Here is a 26,806-nt window from a genome sequence, read left to right as displayed (position 1 = left end):
TGAAACCGCCCTCTATACCTTCATTCACTGTTCCCTACATTAGTGCACTTAAAGGAGTGAACAAGAGTCTGCTCAAGAAAATGTGTAATGATGGAGATAAATACATGTTTGACATTTTTTATTATTGACAAATAAAATATAATATTACAAGCATTGCTGAAAGCAGCTGATCAAACTATTCAAACACTAAATTATTATTCCTGTCATGTGATAAATGCTTACATCATCATTTAGCTTTGGCTGTTCTCATAATTAGTGCAAGCTGCGAGATGCTAACGCTCTAATCAGATTCAATGAACTATGCTAAGCTAAGCTAAAAGTGATACCGCCAGACCCGGAGATCGGCTGAATGGATTCGAAAACGGTAAAACTCAATTGTGTAACTCTAGGGGAGTTGAAAATTAGCCTATTTTCAAAAAAAGTGGCGTGTTCAAAGGTGACGTAGGCTATGCAGTTTGTGCTGCACTCCTAGAGGAATAAAAATACAGCATATTTTGCAAAACGACTCTTTGCGTGTCACGTCTGACACAAACAACACAATTCCAGCTCTTACAGGTGATAATGAAGGCATGTCTCAACAGGTAAATATAGGCTACTTTCAATATAAGATCCAACATATTAGAAATACTTCTTACTGTGTTGCTGTGTGTCAAGAGAGTGAGCAACTGATTATCTAACACTGTGTGTAGAGTGAACGCAAGCATTTAGCTTATAATACACAAATCCAATTACAGTATATGCATGCACCAGGCAAAGTTTTGACATGACAGCATACCCGATTAAAAAAAGTTCTATTAGATTCATCTTCTTCTGCTCATGTGGTTTTTGTGTCATTATTTGACTGATTTGTGATGGTTCTTGTTCACAGAGGCATAAAGTTCACTGCAGTTTTCCTGAGATCCAGCTTTTGCTCCTCTGATGGAAGCATAAGTCACTTTATCATCACAGCGAACCTGAATGAACATCACAGTTATTGTTTCAACACACAATTATTACAGCATGATGTTTGAGCTCAATTCATGACACAAATTCAGAAGAAAACACAAACTATCATGTTGAGAGAAGCTGGACAACATCAAGGAAGTGTTTCTCACCTTCTTCTTTTGCTCTTGGTTTTTACTGTACGCAGTGACCTCAGAATAAGTCACATGATCATCTGTCTGCTCCTAAACACCAATGGAAATATGACAAACCAAGATATTAAAGGCCGTTCCATCACTACTACTTTAACAACATGATCTCAAGAGAATATGTGTGTATTTTTATGTAAAGCGTAGTTCTATTACACATACATTTACTTGCATTTTCATACTCACAAATACGTACAATATTGATGTATTTATAGCATAAAAAAAAAAAAAAAACGTATGTATTGACAGCAATAAATTAATTTCGTATCCAAGTGTGAATGCCTATCCCATGTATTAATATTAAAATCATGGCATTCATGTTTTGATTCTGTTGTATTAAATTGTCATATCAATGCATGTTTTTAGTCACATTTATTAAACACAGTTTATTCATCTCTCTGCTGAAAAAACAGCATATGCTGGTTAAGGCAGGTTTTGAAGCTGGTATGCTGGTTTGAGCTGGTTTATGCTGGTCAAGTGCTGGTCCATGACCAGATTTTATAGAGCTAATCAACATAAAAATGTATTTAATTATAGAATGTATTTTTTCTGACAATTATTAATAACCACCATTTTTTAGAACTAGTGTTTACAGAATAATGTTAAAGTGTTTAAATATTGGCAATTCTAGCTTCACGCTCATAGTTTTGATTGGAATACATCACAACGAAGAAATCTTATTTCAAATAATATCAAATCGGATCCGAAATTTCCACATTTGCATATAATCGGAACTCCACGCAGCCCCTGTACTACTCTCCATTGAAAATGAATGGCATCCGGTCCAACGGTTGTTGTTTGTTGTGTGCAGTGGAAAGGTAGCTGAAGGCTGCGTCCTCCGGAGGTTGCATCTGAAGGTTGCATATGTCATTGATGCTGTATCATTTTAGAAAAGTAAATAGGACACTCCGAACGTGACCAGTTGTTGTCAGATTTCATTGGTGATTGCTAATATGAAATTTAATCGAAAGCTTGGCAAACAGCTTTGGAGAATTTGATGTTTCCCCATTCAGAGAGATAGGAGCTGCACTTGAATGCATGAGAGGCGTTTCAAAGATGGCCGCTGAGTGAAATGACTTGACTTAAAGGGACTTTGGATACGCCTCATGCATCCTTTGAATTCCTGTGAAAGAAGGTCGCATTCGGAGTGTCCTACTTAGTGATGGGAAACCGAGGCTTTCTAAAGCGGTTGAGGCTTTCATCAAATTGTGCCGAAAAACGGTTCATTACTCGAAGCATTTAACACAGTGCGCATTAGTGACATCTGGTGGTCAGACATGTTTTCTCCACCATATCTAACAAATCGGGGAGCAGATCTACGGTTTGACCAAACCAAACATGACCAAAGCTTTGGAAGTCCGTGACATATCTAATCTAAACTAATCTCATCTAAATTAATTTGTGACAATGAGACCACCACTTGTCTCATGTGTAACCTGGTCAAAGGATTCACATATTGATAATATAAAATATACAATGATGTGGTCATAACTGACGTGAGTAGTTTAAAAAATATTTTGAGTGAGCTGTTTAACCCTTATATTCTGTTGGTATTATTTGTGTAATTACGCTCGTTTGTCTGTTTGTCTCTTTTATTTATAACATTTAATAGATTTAAGAAATGGTTATGGGTAGGTTTAGGGACAGCTGTAAGATTAGCAGCTCAAAATATCGTTTTAATGCTATATTGTTACTAAAATTGTCATTTCCCTACACATCCATACATCCTACTCAGTCCATTATGTTTTATTCTTTTAATATTATGTATAAAATGTGTATGTTTAGGTGTGGGGTGGGGTTTAGGGATCTTACATTTATCTATAAAATGATAAAATCTACTGAGGGTTCAGGGGATTTCTTTTGTTCCACATTAATTTTACACATGTCTGGTACAAATATATGGGTTTGTTTCATTAATACAGTGTATACTTTTTTCTTTATTTACCCCGAAAGCAGGGAAGTGAAATGTGACAACATGCCCCATAGGTGAGGCACATTGTAACATGTGATGGGGCACGTTGTAACATGACAATATGACAGCTAAAATTTTTATCGGACTGAATTAAAAATATATACATGACAAACTAAAATATTTTGTCAATAAAAGACAATATATATATTTTTTTTCATATAAAATAATATCATTTTTTAGACATTCAAATTTAAATAATTGTGTAGTTTGACAACAAACACTCTGTAAAACACAGCTATACAGCACTGGTAAAAACAATACAGGCAAACAGATGAAGAAACATATCCAGACATTCAGAAAAAAACAGAGCTGAACAAAAGCAGAACACGAGACAAATAGATGAGACAATAAAATGCTGAACATTTCTTGAAATAATATTTTCTGGATGTTCAGGTTCTTCCTCTCGGTCTTTATTAACTTTTTTCCCCCATAGTTTATCAACAGAAATTCATTCAAGTTGATTATGCCAGTTGTATCGTAACTGTATAGAATATTATAGTTCTAATAGGGGGCACACTGTAACGCAGTGTTACAACGAACTCTATCTGTGCAACTGGAATTTAAACCTGGTTAGTGTCTTCTGATAGTGAGTGAAGCATTAAACAACTACCCAAACTGCTAAACAAGAGATTGGAGATTAAAATATAATCAGATTTGTCTAATTTTAAATAAAAACAAAAAATATAGATGAAAAAATATCTTAAGTAAGAAATTTACTTTTGCTATTGTTAAATAAATGTTCAGTGATATCTTCCAAAGATTTTTTGATATTTGGCGCAATTTTTTCTCTATATATTCTCGATATGGCAACTAGTAAATATGTTAAGTTTCTTCATGCTAGCGTGTGTGTTAGTATATAGACCATGCGTGTTACAACTAACCCCGCGTTAGTTTGTGCCCCGCGCTCCCCTATATCTTTATGACATGAAAGATTCGTAAATATTTAGCTTTTTTCTTGCTGTAAAAACGTGATAATTCTACGCTTAAATGCTGCCAATACGTCCATATTTATCATTTCAGCATCTATTCAAACGTATAAAAATGTAGTTCCCTTTCGAAAGGGAACTCACACTGCGTCCTAGAGCGCTAATGGGGAACGCCCCCGTGTGACAGGTGTCTGAAGTGAAAATGGCATCACACCAATCATATTGGCTGGCGACAGCCTATGACGTCATACTAGCGCGCCCAGACAGTATAAAAAGGGCGCCTAGGAAACAGGACATCCTCTTTTCGTCTTCAGTGACTATTTTGTCTGTTGTGATCATTGTAAGGTAGGAACCTTTTTGCATCATGTCTGAGAAATGTTTCAAGCGTTGTGCCGATCCGTGTCCGAGATATCTGACACCTGATGAAACACACGACTTGTGCGTTCACTGTCTGGGTGAATAGCGCACACGTTCAGTTCTCGAGGGAACTGTTTGCATTTAGTGCGAGCATTTGCCGATGCGGACGCTCCGCTCTCGCCTGTCTATCTTCTTGAGGGAAGAGGGACAGGCATCTGCACCTGGCAGCTCGGATCCTGCTCGCGCTGAGACCAAGAGGAGACTCAAGTCATGGGGCTCACAGGTGGAGCTCATGGAGCGCCAGGGGCTTTCCCCTAATGCAGTGGCTGAATTGCGTCGCATCAGAGACCTGGCTCTCCGCGCCACCAAACAAACTGCTGCCGCGATTGGTCGATCGATAGCGGCAATGGTGGCAACGGAGAGACACCTATGGATGAACCTGGCCGACATCGGGGAGAAATAGAAGGGTTTTCTCCTCGATACGCTGGTCTCGCCCCTTGAGCTTTTCAGAGGCGGTGGTTGGAAAGTTTAGGTGAGGGGAACCTGGACTGTCATGGTCTGAGGATCATAGGCAGGGCCAGAGGTCCAGTGTCGCTTCTCGAGCCCCTCCTCCTCAGAGGAGCAAGTCTCAGAAGAGGCACGAGTCCAGGAGGAAGAAAAAGCAGGATCTGAGAGAGGTAATACAAAGCCGGCGCGCTGAGTGCTGCTGAGTGTGTCCTCTCTCTTGAAAGTTTTCCATCTCCCTCTCCTCCTTTTTCTCCTGTCCCCCTGTACCCTTCCCTCCTTCCTTGCAAACGCTCTGACATCAGGCCTGAAGCCTGGGCCCGATGATGAATTGGTTCACAATTTGTAACTCTTTCTGAGGGCTCGGCTTAGTGCTTGGTTTGAGTACAGCCATTTTTTAGATCACTGGGGCATGGCAGGCCCAATTTACATTTGGCCTCTACTCTGTAGCTGGTTACTGCCCCCCTATGGGAGTTTCTTTTGGGTTACTGTGACCTAAGCTCACTACTTAGGCTGGCAGGGCTTTTTATTTTTATTTTTGTGAAACTTAGGGGCCCCGGAGCTTGATGGAAGGTGTAGTGAAGTTAGGTGTAGTGATGTGGTATTATTTAAACCTCCGCTCCCTTGAGCTCTGGTCACTCATGACTGTTTGGTAGTGGCTGTTACATCAGTCCAGCTGGGTTGTAGTGTCAGCCTTCTCTCAGGCCGCCTTGACATACCTGAGTGTGTTGGCCCTCTTTACTATGTGGGGGCCGCCACTCGTTGAGCTTCGGGCTATTTGTTCCCTCGTGCTGGGCCTCTGGCCACCTTGGGGTTTGCTTTTTGCTTTCAGCCTCCTCTGGTTAGAGTCACTAGGCTAAAGCCACTGCCCTGCTGGGTGCTAGTTGGCAGGCGCCCGAGTTATGGTTTCTATACTCGGGTTTTAGCCTTCAATGAGCTTCAGTGATGTCATGAGCAGAGGTCGGCCCGCCATTGGGGCCGCCTCTGGCCCAACCAAGGCAGACCTTCTCTTGTTCTGGCTAGTTCAGCAGTGTTGTCTGCCATAAAAGTGGTTGGCCTCTCCTGCTAGTCGATCATTTCTGCCTCCCCGCTCATCAGGGTTGCTTCTGGTCAGGGGCCCCTTTATCTTTGTTTCTTTGTTTAAAACTAAGGTGTCATTGGCTCAGTGACAAAGCAGTGAGCTTTTGCTATTAGCTTTCCTGTTGGTTCATATGCATTGCAGGCTTCCTCTCACTTTGAGGTTACGCCTTTGCTGAAGCCTCCGCTCCCTGAGCTTGGTATCCTTTTTGCTAAAAAAACAAGCTATGGTCCTTTGTTTTTCTATGCTATGCAGACAAGTACCCCAAGCCTGCATTTCTTTCTTACATTTAAGTATTGGCTCTGAGGAGCCTGCTTGGGTGTGGTTTTAAGAATGTAGGTTTCTCTTTTTGTTACCTCCATTTCTGAGCTGTTTGTTTTCCTTTGATTCTTAGGGGAATCCTTACCTACTTCGGGTGCTCTTGCAGCTTGCTATGTGCTAGGCTTGGTTCTTACTCGTTCCGGTTGAGATAGTTCTTCCCTTATACCTGGGGTCGTTGGAATTAGCTCCCGAAGACCGATTGGAGGGTCTAGGATAGGCTGTTGTTACTCTCTGGCCGTCTAGTCCAGTTATGTTAGGAGGACATCCTGTCTCCCATTTTACTCCAGTCTCTGTTAATCCTCCCACAACCGGCCTAGTTAGAGTACCCGGCCTCCAGAGTGCCTTCCTTCACTCTGTAGATCCTAGGTTGAGTAGTCTGCTCCCCTCCTTCAGGGTTTCTGGCTATTTGCTGAGCTCTTCTCCTAGGGATGCCTGTCTCTGTCCTGGTGAGTTGATACTGCCATTTTTGCAGTTCTTCGCACAAGGTTTCTTCCTTAGTAGAAGTTTCTAGAGATCCTGTTTATTCAGACAGGTTGTAGACCTGACTAGTCTTACTTGGGCCGGTTCGGCCTCCATGGGGGCATTATAGGTGGACCCTTGTCCTCCTGGTAGTGACCGGCTGGAGTTCTGATGGCACTCTGGCCATTCTCCATTAAAGGGACTCCTTCTTTGGAAGAGTTAGTCCCAAGCCTGAGCAGGCTTTGGTAGACCTTTACCCTTGAGGCCTCCTTAAGGCTCTTAGCTCAGGCAATGGCCGAAAGGAGTTCTTGCTTGAGTTTCTCAGCCATGTTTGGCATGCACTCCCCTCAGCATGGCGGTGTGGGTATTTCGTTCCCCATTAGAGTTCTAGGATGCAGTGCGAGTTCCCTTTCGAAAGGGAACGTCTCAGGTTACGCATGTAATCATGGTTTCCTGAGAACAGGGAATGAGACATTGCGTCTCCCTGCTAGTATGACGTCATAGGCTGTCACCAGCCAATATGATTGGTGTGATGCCATTTTCACTTCAGACACCTGTCACATGAGGGCATTCCCCATTAGCATTCTAGGACGCAATTTCTCGTTCCCTGTTCTCAGGGAACCATGGTTACATGCGTAACCTGAGATGTTTTGTGTCTTTGAAAGTTACGTATTAATATGTACATGTTAATAATGAGACCAGGCTGATTTTACACAGGTGCTGCAAATGTTTCATGTAAAATATGTGTAAAACGAGCATCATGTGACAGCTTCATCTACAAGTTTTGATTAAATCTATTATTCAGACATGACTGAAGTAGACTGAGTTCAATTCTGGCAGTTCCAGTTGTGTCCTCTAGGGGGTGTGTGTGCTTATGTTGAGTGTGAATTTACCTGTTGAGGAAGAGTGTTCTGTCCTGTTGGATAGACAGGTCGTGTTTGATGATCCTGTAAAAAGAGCAGTTATTAGTAAAATCCTCTCCTGCATTCTCCTCTCTTGTGTGGTTTATTGATGCCAAGTTTCCACAATGACGTTATGATGACAGATCCATGTGACATGAATGATGTTACAGGAAAATCACCACAGTGTCAAATACACACAAATATACACAGATTATTGAAGATGAATCATATTGTTCACTGGCAGTAGATGAATGTAAATGTTGATTGTGTCGTTGGTTCATCATATTTATTCTGATCTGTGAGTTTTAGAGCAGAAACAGTTCAAATACACTAACCTGTCATTATATAATCTGACTAATACGAGTGTCATATTTCAGGATCAGAGCTTATAAACACTAATAACTCATGGATCGACCTACAATACTCACCTCAGAGTCATCAGTTCCTCTTCTGTTATCTGAAACATAATGTCAAGAGAATATTGATGATCAAACACATAATACAGTCTCCAATTAAACTGATTTTAGAAGAATTCTAGTGCTGTAGAATAGAAACATTAAACTCTGTCTGAGAGGAATTCTGTCTAAATTACACGTTTATTTCATCAGATGATTTGGACTTTTTGTCTGTTATAATATATGAGAAACTGTAAAAACTCACCGTCTCTTTTTCTGCGAATCATCCAGAGAATAAGAGCAGGAAGGAGAACAGCGAATGAAGCGACAACAATCACAATCACTGAGAGAGAGACGATATTACAGTCATATTAATACTGATGTCCACTGAGCTCATTTTCACTACAATGAGTTCATTTAGATCCTGATTCTAGAAAAACTCCAGAGTGTGAAAACAAGCACTGAAATGAGGATGATCTTCATACACACCTAGAGAGGTTGGAGTCAGTGTTGATGCTGTAGTTGATGGTACAACTATTAAAAACAAAATCATATTTGAATGCACAAACACAACATCAAGACAAAAACTCGAGTGTGAAAACAAGCACTGAAATGAGGATGATCTTCATACACACCTGGAGAGGCTGGAATCTGTGTTGTTGATGTAGTTGCTGTAAAAACAAAATCATATTTGAATGCAAGAACACAACATCAAGACAAAAACTCAAGTATGAAAACATATGGATGATGTTCATACACACCTGGATCCAGAGAGTTTGATGCGACATCTGGAATCAGTGCTGTTATTGTAGTTGATGCTAAAATGATTAAAAACAAAATGGAAATGTATGAACACAACATCGAGACATTTCTTTTACAATCTGAGACTGATTGATTTCAGCTGCTGTAGTCCAGAGTCCAAAAAAAACCCAAAAAACTCAATTCTATCAATCACATATATACGATATATACGATACTCTAATATATGTAATCTTTACATTAACTTTTTATTGAGCTAGAAATATGTGTAAATTGTGCATTTTATATAGATTTGAGTTTTTCTACTTATGTATTTTCAAACAACGTATTTTTTGCCTGTAAAATATTAAATATTCAGAAAAGTCGAACGCTGCATTTTGGCCAATTACAAAGCAGCAATAATTCTCAGCATGTGAGACATTTATCTCTGGGAGTCATATTAATACTGATGTCCAGTGAGGTCTTTTTCACTACAATGAGTTTATTTAGATCCAGAGTGTGAAAACAAGCACTGAAATGAGGATGATCTTCATACACACCTAGAGAGGTTGGAGTCAGTGTTGATGCTGTAGTTGATGGTACAACTATTAAAAACAAAATCATATTTGAATGCATGAACACAACATCAAGAACATTCTTTAACAAACTGAGACTGATTTATTTCATCTGCTGAAAAAAACTCAATTCTATCAATCACATATATACGATATTCTAGTATATGTACTCTTTACATTAGCTTTTTATGGAGCTAGAAATATGACAAAATGATCTGAATTTGAATTGTGTAAATTTGAATAAGTGTCTTTTAACAGCATTGAATATTATAGGGCCATTTTATATAGATTTGAATTATAATTTTTTACACTTGAATCCTGGACATTTGAAATAGAAATTTTAAGGCATAATTTTCTACTTATGTATTTTTAAATGGCGTATTTTTTTGCCTGCAAATATTAATTTCTTAAAAATACAGATTAAGGTTTTCAACATGAATAACAAATTCAAAACACCAAATTCAATTTTCTAAAATTCTAAACACAGAAATTCAGATCGTACTAAAAGTAGGTCAGAGGTCCATCTTCCGGTTTCCACAGGGAAGAGTAGAGGATCTCGGAAAAGTCGAACGCTGCATTTTGGCCAATTATAGAGCAGCAATAATTCTCAGCATGTGAGACTTTTATCTCTGGGGGTCTGTCTCTGCTATGATATTTGTTTTAGTAAAAAGTATATTTAGTTTAGAAGTGATTAGCATGTGTAACAGTCACACGTAACTATATAATTATCATATTTCTGCTGCATTCTGTTATCAAAGTTGGATGTTAGGCTATTTCACTCGCTGGCGTTTTCTGCTCAAGAACATCACAAATCGTCATTCAGATATGCTGAACATACAGACTGTCCTCCAAAAAAACTGACCCTATAGGTTGTATTTCAAGCACCTTATTCCGACTTATATTTACGTTTTAAAGTCATGCACCCTCTAGCTGGATTAAAAATAATGACAGTGTCGTGTTACGTCTGTCGTCATGAAATAACATTTACAAATCCAATTGTCGTTACCAATCAAAATGTGTGTTCATTTAAATGCAATGTGTGGACTTTTTATTTGTCCTATTTCCATTTAGCAAAACTCATTTTTTATTAACGACTACACCCACCCCATCCATACACCTACCCTTTGTAGGGCATCGCTCGACAGAACTTACCAATGACAACGTGATCGAACAAAGCTTCATTTGACAAAGGATTCATTCGCTGACCCCAGAATCCCAAGGGGCACTGGATAGCTCCTAATTCCAGCTAGTCAGCATTAAGAGAAGTGGTAATGTGACTTAAGAACAGAGAATATCTGTTCTGAGGCCTTCCTGATCACATTAAATTTATAAATTATAAAATTCCCTGTAACTCAATTACCCCTCTTTATAATTAATTGAGCTAATAAATAGGCCAAGTCCTACACCTTAGTGATTTATATACTGCATATACACTTCATGAGCACATGAGTTCCCTGTGATCATGTGAACCCACGATTGCATTATCACATGATTGCATATTGTTATACAGTATATTGCAATGCTCTGCCAATTGAGCTACACGAAACCCAAACCATGACGCAGATAAAAGGGAACAATGCATTAAAATAAAAGCGCTCTGTTGTCGATAGGGCCGCAACTTTAGCAAACGCTCCTATGTGCTATATCCTAAAAATACCATGGTAGCCTGTTCATGGTCACATTGCACCTGCTGTGCTGTAAAAGGAACAGGTCTAAACAAAGCATAGGCTATGTTACTTCAATTAATTATCAGATTAACAAAAGAAAAAAAAAAACTGTATAGTATAGGCTGTGCTGAATTCTGGTAAATTTTTGCACTTCACAAACCTGTTCATGGAAATTATCGAAAACGCATCCTGTTTGTTTTCTTTATTTTACAAAAGCACAGTGTTTTGTTTTTATTTGTAAGTGTTAAAAATAAACTTAAATGACAGAGTATTATAGTCTACTGCTGTTGAAGGAAAAAATCCAAGTGAACGCGCCGGCGCCTCACATCTGTACAGCACACACAACAGGCTATCAGTTGAATTGTTAAATTGATATTGCAGCCTGTTCATCAAAATAAAAAGCAGTCTCTATATAGCCTATAATAATGACACTGCTTGAGTTCAGCGTGACCATCGCCTCACTGTGCTGTTATGTCAAGCACAGTTTTACTCACGTGAAGAATGCTATTTTATGAGGACACTGAACAGGAATGAAGTTCAAAAACTTGTTTACTAAGTAAAGCTTTAGCAACCAAATGTTAGCCTACATCTTGAATAATATGGAAAGATTTGGATTAGTGCTGAATGAGAGAAAGCCCAACACCATTTGTTATACTTTTAAAAAAATGGTTTTGGCTTTGCATTTAGTCTTTGTATCTCTTAAATGTGATAATGAATGCCGCTATAGTTAGTTCATACAAACGCAGCTGCTGCCATTTTGTGACTATTGTTTTATTCACTGTAATGGATTAAGATGACAAACAAATGCAATTTTAAATCAGTTTAATCTCAGATCAATATCTTATCCCCATAATTATTACTGTATCTCTTAAATGTGTTTCTGTCTAGTTTGAACTTGCCACGCAAGCAACTGCTCTCACCACAGAAGCGGACTCAGATTGACTCGGATCAACATTCCGGATCAATAATTTTCGTGTAATCAATTATTTACTTATGTAAATAATTACACCCCTTCAGGCTGATACAAGACCCCTCTTCTTCACGCCGTCTTCACCCTGTCTGGGTTTATTAATGAGATAACAACCGGCTGGATATATTATCCCTTACATAATATATGTAGTAGGCCTATTACCTATAATCACAAATGACAACTAAAATAGCCCAATTTTTTTTTTTTTTTTTTTTTTTTTAACATTATACCACAAGTTATAGGCCATTTGTGTTTACACAATGATAGAGGTTGCAATTAAGAGAGCTTTGAAGTGTGAATTAGACTTTAAGTGCCTTAATAAGCCTACAGTTTGCCTGATATTGTGTGGAAATAAATCATGTAATCGCGCCTGTTATATTCAACACATCTGAATGATCATTTGTGATGTTCTTGAGCTAAAAATGCCAGTGAAATAGCCTAACATCCAACTTTGATAACAGAATGCAGCAGAAATATAGTAATTATAGAGTTATGTGTGAACTGAGCTAGATGATGACATCACTGTTTACTGTAGTGCTGATATAGATAAATTAACTAAATTAATAACTATTCTTACATTGGAATGAATCAGTATTTAAGTAATTAAGCTGGACAATGACACCATTTTCTTCTGGAGCTGCTGTGCAGCCAACATTATATACCAGTTATCACTGTAAAGCTGCTTTGACACAATCTGCATTATTAAAAGCGCTATAAATAAAGGTGACTTGACTTGATGTGTGACTGTTACGCATGCTAATCACTTCCATACTAAATATACTTTATACTAAAACAAATATTGTAGCAGAAACCCCCAGAGATGAAAGTGTCACATGCTGAGAATTATTGCTGCTCTGTAATTGGCCAAAATGCAGCGTTCGACTTTTCCAAGATCCTCTACTCTTCCCTGTGGAAACAGGAAGATGGACCTCTGACCTACTTTCAGTGCGATCTGAATTTCTGCGTTTAGAATTTTAGAAAATTGAATTTGGTGTTTTAAAATGTTAAATTTGTTATTAATGTTGAAAACTTGAAGCTGTATTTATTTATTTATTTTGTTTTTTAATTTTGCAGTCTAAGAATTCAGAACAAAAAATAAGCTGTGTGAAAATACATATGTAGAAAATTATGCCATAAAAAAAAAAAATCAATTTTGTTAAATATCAAATGTCCAGTATTCAAATTTTAAAAATTCAAATCTGTATAAAATGGCACTTAATATTCTATTCTGTTAAATGACTGGTCAATAATTCAAATTTACCCAATTCAAATTCAGATCATTATTTCATATTTCTATCTCAAGCTGACTTCCTGTTAGAATAGAAATAAGAAAGACATGAATAAACAGTTTAGTAAATACAGCTGCTGTCCTCTCAGAGTTTGGAGTATTTAATGACTTCTGATTCTCTGTACAAATGAAAGGATGGATGAATTAAAGCCAGTGTGAACCAGTGAAGTGAGAGACTGATGATGTGTGACAGTGATCATGTGATCATGAACCTTGTGTAGGAGCTGCTGCTGTAGTTTGGCTTGATTTCTTCTCAGAGTTTGAGCTGCTGACTGGAATCAGAAGATGAATGTTCAGATGTTCATCTGTAGGACATTAACATCATATTTTACAGTAGTAATAGTTGTTTCTCACCTGAATACTTGACAGTGTATCTGACTGAGGTCTGGAGTTGATTTCTGAGAGTAAGCTGACATCTCCACTCTCTGTTGTCATCTTCATTCAGGAGTGTTGTAGTCAGAGTGATGTTACAGTGATCTGATGAGAATAATATCTGATATCTGGAGTCTGTCGTCAGATCAACACCAGCCTGATTCACCCACAACAGATGAAGACCCTCAGAACGAACCCAATAATTACAGGAGAATCCAGAATATGAATACAACTGACAGGAGAGAGTCACAGAGCGACCTGGACTGATCTCAGTCTGTGAGGATGATGATGATGATGATGATGATGATGATGGAGACACTGAAACTGAACACAAGACACAAATCACAGACTCTTCAATCATCATGTGAGTTTAAAGGGAGAATCTGCTCTTTTTAAATTGATCACATGATCATAAACTCACCATGAAGAACATTCAGATAAACACGTTCATCAGTTCCTTGTTTTTGTTGTTGTCCTTCTGCACCTGTCCATTTTTGGCAGATGTAAGATCCATAATCTTCTTCTGTGATGTTCTTGATGTTCAGAGAGCAGTCAGACCCCAGACTCAGTCTCTCATGTCTCTCTGTGTCTTTCTTCTTTATCCCTAATTCAATCAGTGAAACTGTCTCTGAATGTCTGCTGTAGATCCATGTAGTTGATTTGCAGTCAGAAAGAGCATTATTACAGGACAGACGGACATTTTCACCAGAACTGATGAACACACGAGTTTCATTCACTCCACTGGATCCTGAAACACAGTATAATTGACTGATCATTATATTATATTAGGGGCAGTTGTGGTCAGATTTATAACAGCTTGCTCCAGCACAAACTCTTTCGGTGTTAAAAATCTCCTGTCAGGATTTACTAAAGACACACAGTGAGAAATTAGCACTGAAAAGGTGTGGACACAGTTATCATTGCAGCGGAGCTTATTGAATAATGCATTTATAGGAGTTTCCCTTTCAGACCCTGTTCAGTAAATCTGGCCTCTAATGGTTAGAGAGTCTTGTAACCTGAAGGTCGTGGGTTCGAGTCTCAGTACAGCAGTAATGTAGGTGTGGGAGTGAATGAACAGCGCTCTCTTCAGCTCTCTTACACTGTAGGAGCTAAATCTGATCATTTAAGCTGAGTTGTTTGATCACGGAGTAATTAGGTTGACTAATTTTCTTGCTTTGATGTTACGTTGTTTACGTTGAGAAGACCATTCTTCCTTTGCATCACCATACACAGTTTATCACAAAACACCACCGTGTATAATGTCCAATTTAGTATCCAATACATAGGCCTACTTTAAAAGGAAGTCTCACATGCGTTCATCACTTTCGCGCTGTTGCGGTCAAAACCTTTTTGCCTTTCTGGGTCAAATACCCACCTACAGCATTAGGAAGGCTGTATATATACACAAGCTGTGTCCCAATTCAGGATCTGTGCATGAAAGGGCTGGACCTTTGAAGTGGAGGAAGGTCTAACTGAGGTACAGGGTTGCCAGATCTGCACAACAAAACCATCCCAAAAGTAGCATCATCACACAACAAGTAAAAGTATCCCAAATCCAAACAATGAGCCGAGCGTCGTTACATGGCTAGTGGATGTGTGACAGACAGCTGACAGCATACAGGAAAGGGATGCAGAAAAGTTTTATGACTTTCTATTTGGTTTTCACATGCTTCACTGCTGGCGACCATATAAACAGGTGAAATATGTGTGTGTAGTGATGTTTGTGACGTGTCCGGAAAGTCACCATCATGACATACATGGCCAATGAGGTACAGCTCTGCTTTTGTATATAAATCTGTTGTTCATGTTCCCTGGAGTGTGTTTTGGTCGGAAGCTCGCCCCTTTTCTTTCACTGCTGTGGACTGCAGAGTGTGACGTCGGCTGTGTGTGTGTGTGTGTGTGTGTGTGTGTCTCCAACTCTCGCTCTGGGCCGCGCTGCTGCTTTGGGTCGTCGACACTTCCGGTCCAGTGGCTAAGTGGGCCTGACATTTGTTTTCTTTTTGTTTCTTTTGTGGTCATATTAGTTTTCGTTTGAGTTAATTTGTTTATTTTTGTTATTTGTATTGATTTATCTTTTGTATTACTGTAACCATCCCTCAGTTTTGTGATTTTGACTGTGTGATAACAGTCACTATTAATTGGAGTGATTAGCGCTATGCGGTATTTGTGATCTTGGTTATATTGAAATCTTGAGCCGTGATCAGTTCTGAGTTTGTGTGATCTTTGTTGTTGTGACGGTATACGTCGTTTGTTTTGTCTTTAATTTGTATTTTTATTTGTAAACTTATTTTGTGCTGTAACAGTCATAAACCTTTTAACATGTGTTTTTTGTAATTGTACTACCCTCCATCAGGGGGCAACAAGGAGCTATATTCTCAGGTATAAAATGAGTGTAAAGAGTAGAAGAAGTCAGATTCGTAATGGAGGGACTAGGCATGGTTTATGGCTCCAAACAATCACTGGTCCTGATTGAGAAACCAAAGACTCCACATTCTGTGGGATTTATCTTTTTGTTTGTATGCATGCCTGTTGTTTTTGACCCATGACAGAAAGATGACACTAAAGTGGGATTAGAGGCTATGAGTTGATTCAACTGCAGTGAATCTTTAAACTGGATTTTGCCACTTGGGAATTAAGAGACTTTCTTCCTGGCGTGGACTGAGGAGTACAGGTTTCACTGGGAAACTTTTGGATGGCGTTCTTGGACATTGGTTTTCATGGACATTGACTCGTATGTTGTGGTGAAGGAACATTCATTGTTATCATCATCATCATCATCACTGTTATAGTTCATTTGAGTATTGCAAGTTTTCTTGGTTTTGTTTATATTTGTTTAGTACATTGATTCTGTCTGTTTGTTTATTTATGTTGGTTCGGTCTGTTCGTCTTCTTAAGTGATTTTTAAGATACGTCACGTCCTGTTTGTTGCTGCCGCGTTGTTTGAGCCAGAGCTCCGTCGAGCTGATTCCTAATTGTTTGTTTTTGCCTCGTAAAATCTAACTTATAATCTATCACTCTTTCTTTTTCGGTGGGGGAACACATCCCCAACATTATTTTATATAAAAAGCGGCAGAGCGGCAGAACCGGATCCTTCTCGAGAAGCAGGCCGAGCTACGCGAGCGGCAGACAGCGCTGGAAACTTCTCGCGCTGACGCTCACCAACCCTCGGTAAGTTTGCAGCGCGATATTAACACTCCTGCCTCCTCTACGCCGTGTGTTTCTCTGCACAGGGCCCGAGCACCAAGAACGCGTTCATCCCAGCCCTCGTTCACTCCGGCACCGTCTCACCAGGGACCTTGGGTGCTTCAGCAGCGGAAGACGCGAGCCAGGCCTCGGACCAGGACCTCTCCTCCGCCGCCCCTGGTCTTCGACGTCTCAACACGGAACCGCTTCTCCCCTCTTCGCGAGGCAGAACGCGACGCCGTGGTCATCGGAGACTCCATCGTCCGCCACGTCCACGCTACCACAGCCAAAGGTAAGGTGCGCAGTCACTGTTTTCCTGGTGCTCGTGTTCTCGATGTCTCTGCGCAGATTCCCGCGATCCTCAACGGTGCTGAGACCATCGGAGCTGTAGTGCTGCACGCGGGGGTGAACGACACCAGGCTGCGGCAGACGGAGGTGCTGAAGCAGGACTTCAGAAGCCTGATCGAGACGGTACGAGCCACATCGCCCGCGACGAAGATCATCGTGTCCGGACCGCTTCCGACGTACCGACGAGGACATGAAAGGTTCAGTAGATTATTTGCTTTAAATGAATGGTTGATGTCTTGGTGTAATGAACAGAAGCTGCTCTTTGTAAATAATTGGAATCTTTTCTGGGAGCGTCCTAGGCTTTTCCGTGCTGATGGCCTGCACCCCAGCAGCATCGGAGCTGATCTTCTGTCAGAGAACATCTCCAAGACGCTTCGCACCATATGACTAGTAAGTCAAACCTCAAATCACAGCCTGTGTTCTGCCCACTTCATTGATAGAAATGTGAGTGTAGTACAGTCTATAGAAACTGTGTCTATTCCCCGAATAGTGAGGTTTAACAATAAAAATAAAGGATCTAGAAAAAACCTAATCGTGATCAAACCAGATTTTTGTAAAATTACTGAACAAAAACAATCTCTAAAACTAGGGCTACTAAACATTAGATCGCTGACACCGAAGGCAGTTATCATAAATGAAATCATCACGGATAATAGTCTTGATGTAATCTGCCTTACTGAAACATGGCTTAAAGCAAATGATTATTTTGGTCTTAATGAGTCTTGTCCACCTGGCTACCGTTATAAAAATAAATGCCGCCTGATTGGCCGTGGCGGTGGTGTAGCAACAATCTATAGAGAGATACTTAATGTTACTCAGAGAACAAACTACAGGTTTAATTCATTTGAAATTCTTATGCTAAATGTTACACTCTCAGATATAAGTAAAAAGTCGCTACTATCTCTTGCTTTGGCTACCGTTTATAGACCTCCAGGGCCTTATGCTGATTTCCTAAAAGAGTTTGCAGACTTTCTCTCAGATCTATTGGTCAACGTCGATAAAGCACTGATTGTTGGAGATTTTAACATTCATGTAGACAATACAAATGATACGTTAGGGGCTGCGTTTACAGATTTACTAAACTCATTTGGGGTCGAACAAAACGTCACTGGACCCACTCACCATTTTAATCATACACTAGTTTTAATTATATCACATGGAATAAATCCAACCGATATAGAAATTCTACCGCAAAGTGATGACGTCTCTGATCACTACCTTGTAACATGCGTACTGCATACTGATGATATTTGTCAAATTGCGCCACGATATCGACTAGGCAGAACAATTCTCCCGACAACTATAGATAAATTCACAAATAATCTGCCTGATCTGTCTCAGCTGCTCATCGTACGCAAACACACAAATGATCTTGAGGAAATGACTAGCAGTATGTGCACCATTTTTACTAGTACATTAGATACTGTTGCACCGATGAGATTAAAAAAGGTTAGAGAGAAAAATACTGTTCCTTGGTACAACAGTATTACTCGCGCTATCAAAAGAGAAACTCGTAATCTAGAACGCAAATGGAGACAAACTCGTTTAGAGGTCTTCAGAATCGCATGGAAAGACAGTTCATCCCGCTATAGAAAGACTCTAAAAGCAGCCAGGGCTGAGCATCTTCGCAAACTTATAGAGAATAACCAAAACAATCCACGGTTCTTATTTAGTACAGTAGCTAGATTAACAAATAAACAGATATCACCAGAACAAAATGTTTCATTACAGTTTAGTAGTGATGACTTTATGAATTTCTTTAATGAAAAAATCGAAAGTATCAGAAATAAAATTGTAAATGTACAACCTTTGACAGAGTTTTATGATTCAGCCTCAATTATCGCCCCTCAAGAACAGCTGCAGCGCTTTACAACTATAGGACAGGAAGAGCTAAATAAACTTATCACTGCGTCTAAACCAACAACATGTTTATTAGATCCAATACCCACTAAACTACTGAAAGAACTGTTACCTGTAGCAGAAGAGCCTCTTCTCAATATTATCAACTCGTCTTTATCTCTAGGTCACGTCCCACGACCGTTCAAGCTAGCAGTTATTAAGCCTCTCATTAAGAAACCACAATTAGATCCATTAGCAAATTACAGACCCATTTCAAATCTTCCATTTATGTCTAAAATACTAGAAAAAGTGGTGTTGGTCCAACTGTGCTCCTTCTTACAAAAAAACTCTATCTATGAAAAATTTCAGTCAGGATTCAGATCTCATCATAGCACAGAAACTGCGCTCGCTAAAATTACAAACGACTTGCTTCTAGCTTCTGACCAAGGCTGTGTCTCAATACTAGTGTTACTTGATCTCAGTGCTGCGTTTGACACTATAGATCATAAAATACTCCTAGATCGACTACAAAATTACACTGGTATTCAGGGACAGGCATTACGGTGGTTTAAGTCGTACCTATCAGACCGTCACAATTTTGTTTATATAAACGGGGAAAAATCTAAGATAACGATAGTAAACTATGGAGTGCCGCAAGGATCTGTGTTAGGACCTCTGCTATTTTCAATCTACATGCTGCCACTCGGCAATATTATAAGAAAACATGGGATTAGTTTCCACTGCTATGCCGATGATACTCAGTTATATATATCATCACGACCAGATGAAATCTCTAAATTATCCAAACTGACAGAGTGTTAAAGAAGTAAAACATTGGATGACTAGTAATTTTCTTCTATTAAATTCAGATAAGACTGAAGTATTACTTATTGGGCCAAAAACCTGTACACAGAATCTCTCAGACTACAATCTGCATTTAGAAGGATGTACTGTTACTCCATACTCGACAATTAAAGACCTAGGTGTTATATTAGACAGCAACTTGTCCTTCGAAAATCATATTTCATATGTTACAAAAACAGCCTTCTTTCACCTCAGAAACATTGCTAAAATACGGAATATGTTATCTGTTTCTGATGCAGAAAAGTTAGTTCATGCTTTCATGACGTCTCGACTAGATTACTGTAATGCATTATTAGCTGGTTGTCCTGCTTCCTCAATAAACAAGCTACAGTTAGTACAAAATGCAGCTGCTAGAGTTCTTACCAGGTCAAGAAAATATGATCATATAACACCAATTTTATCATCTCTACACTGGTTACCCATTAAGTTCCGTATCGATTATAAAGTATTGCTAATGACCTATAAGGCTCTAAATGGTTTAGCTCCTGTGTACTTAACCGATCTTCTATCGCCCTACAATCCTTCACGCTCTTTAAGATCACAAAACTCTGGACTTCTGGTTGTACTTGGGATAGCTAAGTCCACTATAGGAGGGAGAGCGTTTTCACATTTGGCTCCTAAAATCTGGAATAGCCTTCCTGATAATGTTCGGGGCTCAGACTCGCTCACCCAGTTTAAATCTAGATTAAAGGCGCATCTCTTTAGCCAAGCATTCACATAACGCATCTCATACCAGATCAACTGCACATGACTATCTTTGCTTAAAGTTATGAACAGCAGCTACGCTAATTGTTCTCCTTTTGCTTTTCTGTTTTACCTCGGGACACCCGCCCTGAGGTGACTAGAGAGTACATCAGCTTCAGTTTGGATCCAGCCTCTTAAGAAGACCTCAGATGACCATCACCTGTGAAGAGACGGCGCCAGCTCCTGCGAGGACTTCAGGAGACGCAATCATCTAGATCAACATTCACATTTCACAATCTCTATATCCTAATTTATTGTTAATGTAATTCATTTTCCAGGAGCTCATTACTTCTACCTTCAGTTAAACTGCTAACAGTGATTGTAATTAATTACCTAAAGTATATTATTTGCTAACTACATTCTTTAAATTGTAATGTTGACATCCATTTTCTGTAAAGCTGCTTTGAAATGATATGTATCGTGAAAAGCGCTATACAAATAAATTTGAATTGAATTGAATTGAATTTTTTCCTTCTCTTTTTGTATTTTGCAGGAGCTGAGCGTTCCTTGTGTTACGGCCCAAGCCTTTGTATTTAGGGGCCAAGCACCGAAGGTGCTTAGGCACCTATTGTTATTGTTGGCGTTCCGTACGCTTATTATTATTCTTCCGCTTCTTCTTCCGCTCTTGAAGTCTATGGCAGCCCATAGAACCGCTTGCGGGAAAGTTGTGAAATTTGGCACACAGTTAGAGGACAGTCTGACCTTTGTCCATAGCAAATTTGGAGTCTCTAACTCAATCCCTCTAGCGCCATCAGCTGTCCAAAGTTGCACTTATGTTTATGTTAATAACTTTTGAACCATAAGGGCTAGAAACAAAATTCTTTTTTCCTCTGATTCCTTGGGTCAAGACGAATCGATTGCACCATATGACGTCATTTTCCGTCATGAAAATTTTTCCGCCATTTTGAATTTTCTGAAAAACGTACTTTTTCGAACTCCTCCTAGGCCGTTACTCCAATTTTCACGAAAATTGAACCAGATCATCTTCAGACCATGCCGACAAAATGTTATGGAATTCAAGTTGATTTCTCAAACCGTTTTCGAAAAAACACGCAAACGAATTGTACGTAGTGCTTGCGAAAATAGACATAAGGCTGTATCTCCGCAACGCTTTATCGTATTCAGACCAAACTTGGTAACTGTCATCACAAGCATGACCTGAGGCAACATGCAGCGTTTCGGCGCAGCGCCACCTAGTGGTGCGGAGATATGAAAAATGGCTATTTTTACTTATAACTTCTGATGGGTTTGGCCAAAAATCATGAATTGAATTCGGGGAATCATGCCGAGTCGAATGATATCCAATTTTCCCATATTGGACATTTTGGCCGTCGGCCATTTTAAATTTGGTGCTAAAATGCTGTATTTTACGAACGCATTAGCGTATCGTTATGAAACTCGGTATGGGTCATCAGCACAATGCCCTGAAGGAGCATACCAAGTTTAGGACCAGCGCCACCTTGTGGTCAAAAGTTATAACAATTTACAAAAATGCTAATAACTTTTGACTATATTAACCGATTGTAATGAAACTGTTTTCAGTAGATTCCTTGGGTCATGCTGAGAACATAGATATCAAACTTTCCATAGTCAGCTGAACTTCCTGTCCGCCATATTGTTTTTCTTTAAAAACCTACTTTTTCGAACTCCTCCTAGACCGTTGCTCCGATTTTCACCAAAATCGAACCGTATCATCTTCAGACCATGCTGACAAAAAGTTATGGATTTCAAGTCGATAAGTCAAACCGTTTTCGTATACCAGAGCAACGAATTTGAGGCATGATGCAAAAATGACTCTTGAAGCTGTATCTCTGCAATGCTTTATCATATTCAGACCAAACTTGGTATGTGTCATCACAAGCATGACCTGAGGCATCATACAATGTTTCAGCACAGCGCCACCTACTGGAGTGGAGATATGAAAAATGGCTGTTTTTGCTTATAACTTCTGATGGGTTTGACCAAAATTCATAAATTTGGTATGGTTCATCAGGACAATGCCCTGAAGGAGCCTGAGAAGTTTCGGACCAGCACCACCTTGTGGTCAAAAGTTATAACAAAATTGACAAAAATGCTAATAACTTTTGATAATATCTACCGATTGTAATGAAACTGGTCTCAATAGATTCCTTGGGTCATGCTGAGAACATAGATATCAAATTTGCCATATTCAGCTGAACTTCCTGTCCGCCATATTGTTTTTCTTTAAAAACCTACTTTTTCAAACTCCTCCTAGACCTTTGCTCCGATTTTCACCAAAATTGAACCGTATCATCTTCAGACCATGCCGACAAAAAGTTATGGATTTCAAGTTGATAAGTCAAACCGTTTTCGTATACCGGAGCAAAGAATTTGAGAGATGATGCAAAAATTACTCTTGAAGCTGTATCTCTACAATGCTTTGACATATTCAGACCAAACTTGGTACGTGTCATCACAAGCATGACCTGAGGCATCATACAGTGTTTCGGCGCAGCGCCACCTACTGGAGTGGAGATATGAAAAATGGCTATTTTTGCTTATAACTTCTGATGGGTTTGACCAAAATTCATTAATTTGGTATGGGTCATCAGGACAATGCCCTGAAGCAGCCTGAGAAGTTTCGGACCAGCGCCACCTCGTGCTCAAAAGTTATAACAAACTTGACAAAAATGCTAATAACTTTTTTTTCTAATTGCTCACTGCTGCTGTTGGTCTGATGCTCACGGCCATGTTGGCTGGCTTCTTGTGCCGTTTTTGTGCTTGGCCCCGTAATTGCTGCTTGCAGCTATATTTATTATTATTATTATTATTATTATTATTATTATTATTATTATCATCATCATTTAGTGTGGTGTATATTTTTCTCTCTGTGTTAATTTGGTCCACTCTCTTCTCCCAAGGGTAAGCTCTGCTCCTGTGCTCCTGCGGCCCATTCATTCATTCATAACGCTCTGGGACTTCGGTAAAGTAGGTTTTATATTTGCACATTCGGACATCCGTATTCAATAGTCTTGTTAATCACACTACATTGGACATTCAGTGGACATTCACAAGTAAATATGCCATTAAAACAATACTTGCCTATTTTGATCGACTGTGAAAAATGTTGTAAGTTGACAATCGTTGGTTGTCAATATCATGCCGCTGCTTAAAATTCGCAAACATTAATTTATTGCACATTTATTCGAAAGTCTGAATTTATCAGAAGTCTGAATGTGCGAATATAAAACCAACTTTACCGAAGTCGCTCTGGGTTGGCTATAAAGCCCCCGGTATACTTCACTTTCCGCGCCCGGATCTTTCAAAGTATACTAAACAATAGCCTTGTCCAAATACCCACCCTTGCGGTCTTTGCACTTGACCACTTGTCTACTTATATGACGTATTTCGCGGTGTTCAGGATTGTGTGGGTTTAGTGTGCATTAAGGGCACTGCACTTGGGCATTTTTAAGACATGGGACAGTCTTGCTCACTTACTTCCTGTTGCGTGCACGAGCACTCAACTGGCCGAGACCACAAGTGTGGGAATTTGGACCATAGATATACATAATAAAGGCTAGATGTCTTACGGCGGAGTCTCTAACATCATCACAGGTGGCCATCTTGTCACAGGCAAGCTTTCTGGCGGACTCTGTGGTACCTGATGTAAGGTGAGTGATCTGCACGAACACAAATGCTCTTATCTCGCTGAAATCTTGACAGATTTACAAATGGTTTGGTTTCTTACAAACGTTATTAATGTGGCTATAATTCTGCATGCTTGAACATGTTGAAATTGCAGCTTTTCTTTTCGAAAAACGACTTAATCTTGCAGCATAGTTGTGTATCACGGCTATTTGAAAGTTATCAAGGCTGAGACCACAATCGAGCTGTTCAGTTAGCCTATATAGGTTTTACTGACACCAATAACGATTTAATGACAGCTAACCTTTTGTCTAAATTACAATTTTTGTGGATGTGGTTGTAGTTATTAGCTGGCTAATAACAAGAAGCTTTGAGTGAAACCTAGTAGTTACAGTTTAGCTGCTACACAGCAATTTTACATCAGTGGGAGAGGCAGAATTACTCTTTCTTTTCAATATAACTTAAGTTGCACATGATTTCCAATTGGTTTGGTTTGTTAAAAACATCTTACATTATGATACAGGAAATTGCTGGCTTTATAGGAGAAGATGCCAGACTTTAGTGCAGCCTAGTAAATGGCCCAGCCCTGAAGAAGTTAAAATAAACGTAATAATTCAAATTATTTTATTATAATAGTAATAATCATATTATAAATGTGTGTGTGTGTGTGTGTGTGTGTGTGTGTGTTTGTGTGTGTTTAATACTGCTGTGTGTGGATGGGTTAAAAGCAGAGCAGAAATTCTCACTTTATATTTTACATAAAAGGCTGGATGTCTTTAAATTTTAGATTATTACATTTGGACTGACTGGTTACACGAGACCAGAGGACCAAGATTAATAAAACGATGGTGAAGAATCTGAGTGTTTTATTTGACAAAGCTTTTAAATTTGATAAGCAAATAAATGCTGTTGTCAAATCCAGCTTTTTCCACTGGAGACTTCTGGATAAAGTCAAGATGTTTCTCTCTTTTAAGGAGCTTGAGAAAGTCATTCATGTCTTTATTTCTTCAAGTCTTGATGATTGTAATTCTCTGTATAGAGGAGTTAATCAGACAGCGTTGTCACGTTTGCAGCTGCTTGATGCTGACAGGGACGTGAAAACAAGAGCATTTTACCCTGATTTTATCTTCTCTTCATTGGTCACCAGTGCGTTTCTGAATAGAATTGAAGCTTCTGTTGTTTGTTCTCAAGTCTTTAAATGGGTTGGCACCACCTTACCTCACAGACCTTTAAAACAGCAGACATCTACTAGATCTCTTAGTTCCTCTGATCAGCTGCTTTAATTGTTTAAACTCAGGGGTGACGGATCTTCTCTGTAGCTTCATCTAGACTGTGAGATCTTTTACCCTCACATGTTAGAGCGGATCCAACTACATCTAGTGTTAAAACTCTTTTATTATCTCAAGCTTTTAATTCTACTGGTTATTGAGGACTGTTTCACACTGAATTTCTGTGTTTACATAGACTATATCAGCATAAAAAGCAGATGATTCAAATACCGTCATTTTCCCTCATGAACACAATCATCACAGTCTCCAGAATAAAGTGTTTGTCTTGATCATGTAGCTGTTGAAATCTCTGAATATGAAGATAATTGTTGATCATCAGATGTTTGAGTGACTCTATGTCCAGTATCAGGAATAATACAGTATGATCTGTATGTATCAATACACAACTCTGAGATCACAACGTGAATGTGTGGAAGAATAAACTGAGCATGTTCAAATCAACTCTTTCCAGACTAATTCCACTAAATGTCTTTAGAGAAAATCCAGATTTCTTTACCTGTGAGAAGTGAAGAGAGAATGATCAGTCCCAGCAGACACAGATCACACTGATCAGCCATTTTCTGTTTCTGTCAGTCTTTCTCTTCATTATATAGTTACAGCTCTTTCTTCAGACAGGAAGGGCTGGTCGTGTCTAAAGAAAGAACTTCCTCTGATCTGAACTGAGTGTAGTTCTGGTATATAGTTGTCATTTAGTGACATGATGCCAATGCATAATGGAGAAGTGTTGATTTGTTCTTCACTGATGTTTAAATGTAATGTACAGTACACTTCTACTGTAATAGGAACAGTCCCTGAAGATCAACTCATGGTTGATGTTCAAGAGCACAATGGTAACAGCTCAGGGAGTTTAACCTACAGTCATTCTGTTTCCACACAGACTTTGACATGACAGCAGCTGTCAAACATGTTCGTCACTGTGATAAAGTGCATATTAATAAGCACACTGACTCAACACACATCTGATCTGAGCACAGTTCTTTGCATTACTGTTAGTTTCACTTCTTTCTTTTAGCAGTTTCCTACATGCAGTTAAAATCTAGAAATAAAATCATTAAATTTTAGTGATAAAAGTGGTTTAATAATGGAATTCATAAAAAATTGTATAAATATCAGTTCACGAGTTCACACTTACAAATAAGTCAGGTAAATAAATTGGTAAACGTATTTGGCATGCTGTCCGGGGAGAGGGCTCAGAGCTCGGTTTTTGCTAAATCGCCTGAAATAAGGTCTGTGGTTAACAAAGCCTCTAAATATTTTCACATTTTGATCTATGACAAAT

At 39.1% G+C, this 26,806-nt stretch overlaps 1 protein-coding gene across 2 annotated transcripts; it reads right to left on the bottom strand.

Annotated features, from left to right (window-relative positions):
* Positions 1-203: 203 nt before the first annotated feature.
* On the bottom strand, positions 204-26,153 carry LOC137016980 (uncharacterized). Of its 2 annotated transcripts, XM_067380840.1 has the most exons (13): positions 26,024-26,153; positions 14,076-14,402; positions 13,637-13,978; positions 13,495-13,554; positions 9,343-9,387; positions 8,806-8,862; positions 8,680-8,715; positions 8,534-8,578; positions 8,310-8,387; positions 8,078-8,106; positions 7,641-7,694; positions 1,095-1,166; positions 204-953 (listed from the first exon to the last, which is right to left on the bottom strand). In XM_067380840.1, exons 1-13 carry the CDS (start codon positions 26,082-26,084, stop codon positions 834-836), a joined length of 1,326 nt encoding a protein of 441 aa, XP_067236941.1. In that variant the 5' UTR covers positions 26,085-26,153; the 3' UTR covers positions 204-833. The 2 variants fall into 2 exon arrangements, with proteins under 2 accessions (XP_067236941.1, XP_067236942.1); XM_067380841.1 differs by lacking the exon at positions 13,495-13,554.
* Between the last annotated feature and the right edge of the window lie 653 nt (positions 26,154-26,806).

The sequence above is a fragment of the Chanodichthys erythropterus genome, chromosome 3 (genome assembly GCF_024489055.1).
Source record: "Chanodichthys erythropterus isolate Z2021 chromosome 3, ASM2448905v1, whole genome shotgun sequence".
NCBI classification, from domain to species: Eukaryota; Metazoa; Chordata; class Actinopteri; order Cypriniformes; family Xenocyprididae; genus Chanodichthys; species Chanodichthys erythropterus.
Note: the sequence above shows the minus strand (reverse complement) of the source record. Positions and strands in the feature narration are given on the sequence as shown.

What these genes read in the sequence shown, in the direction of transcription:
- LOC137016980 (XM_067380840.1), bottom strand. Translation starts at nt 26,084, where the DNA reads ATGGCTGATCAGTGTGATCTGTGTCTGCTGGGACTGATCATTCTCTCT. An exon ending in AGCAGCAGCTCCTACACAAG is followed by an intron (nt 9,388 to 13,494) that starts GTTCATGATCAC and finishes TGTTTTTAATAG; the next exon opens with TTGTACCATCAACTACAGCA. An exon ending in GATTCGCAGAAAAAGAGACG is followed by an intron (nt 8,107 to 8,309) that starts GTGAGTTTTTAC and finishes ATTATGTTTCAG; the next exon opens with ATAACAGAAGAGGAACTGAT.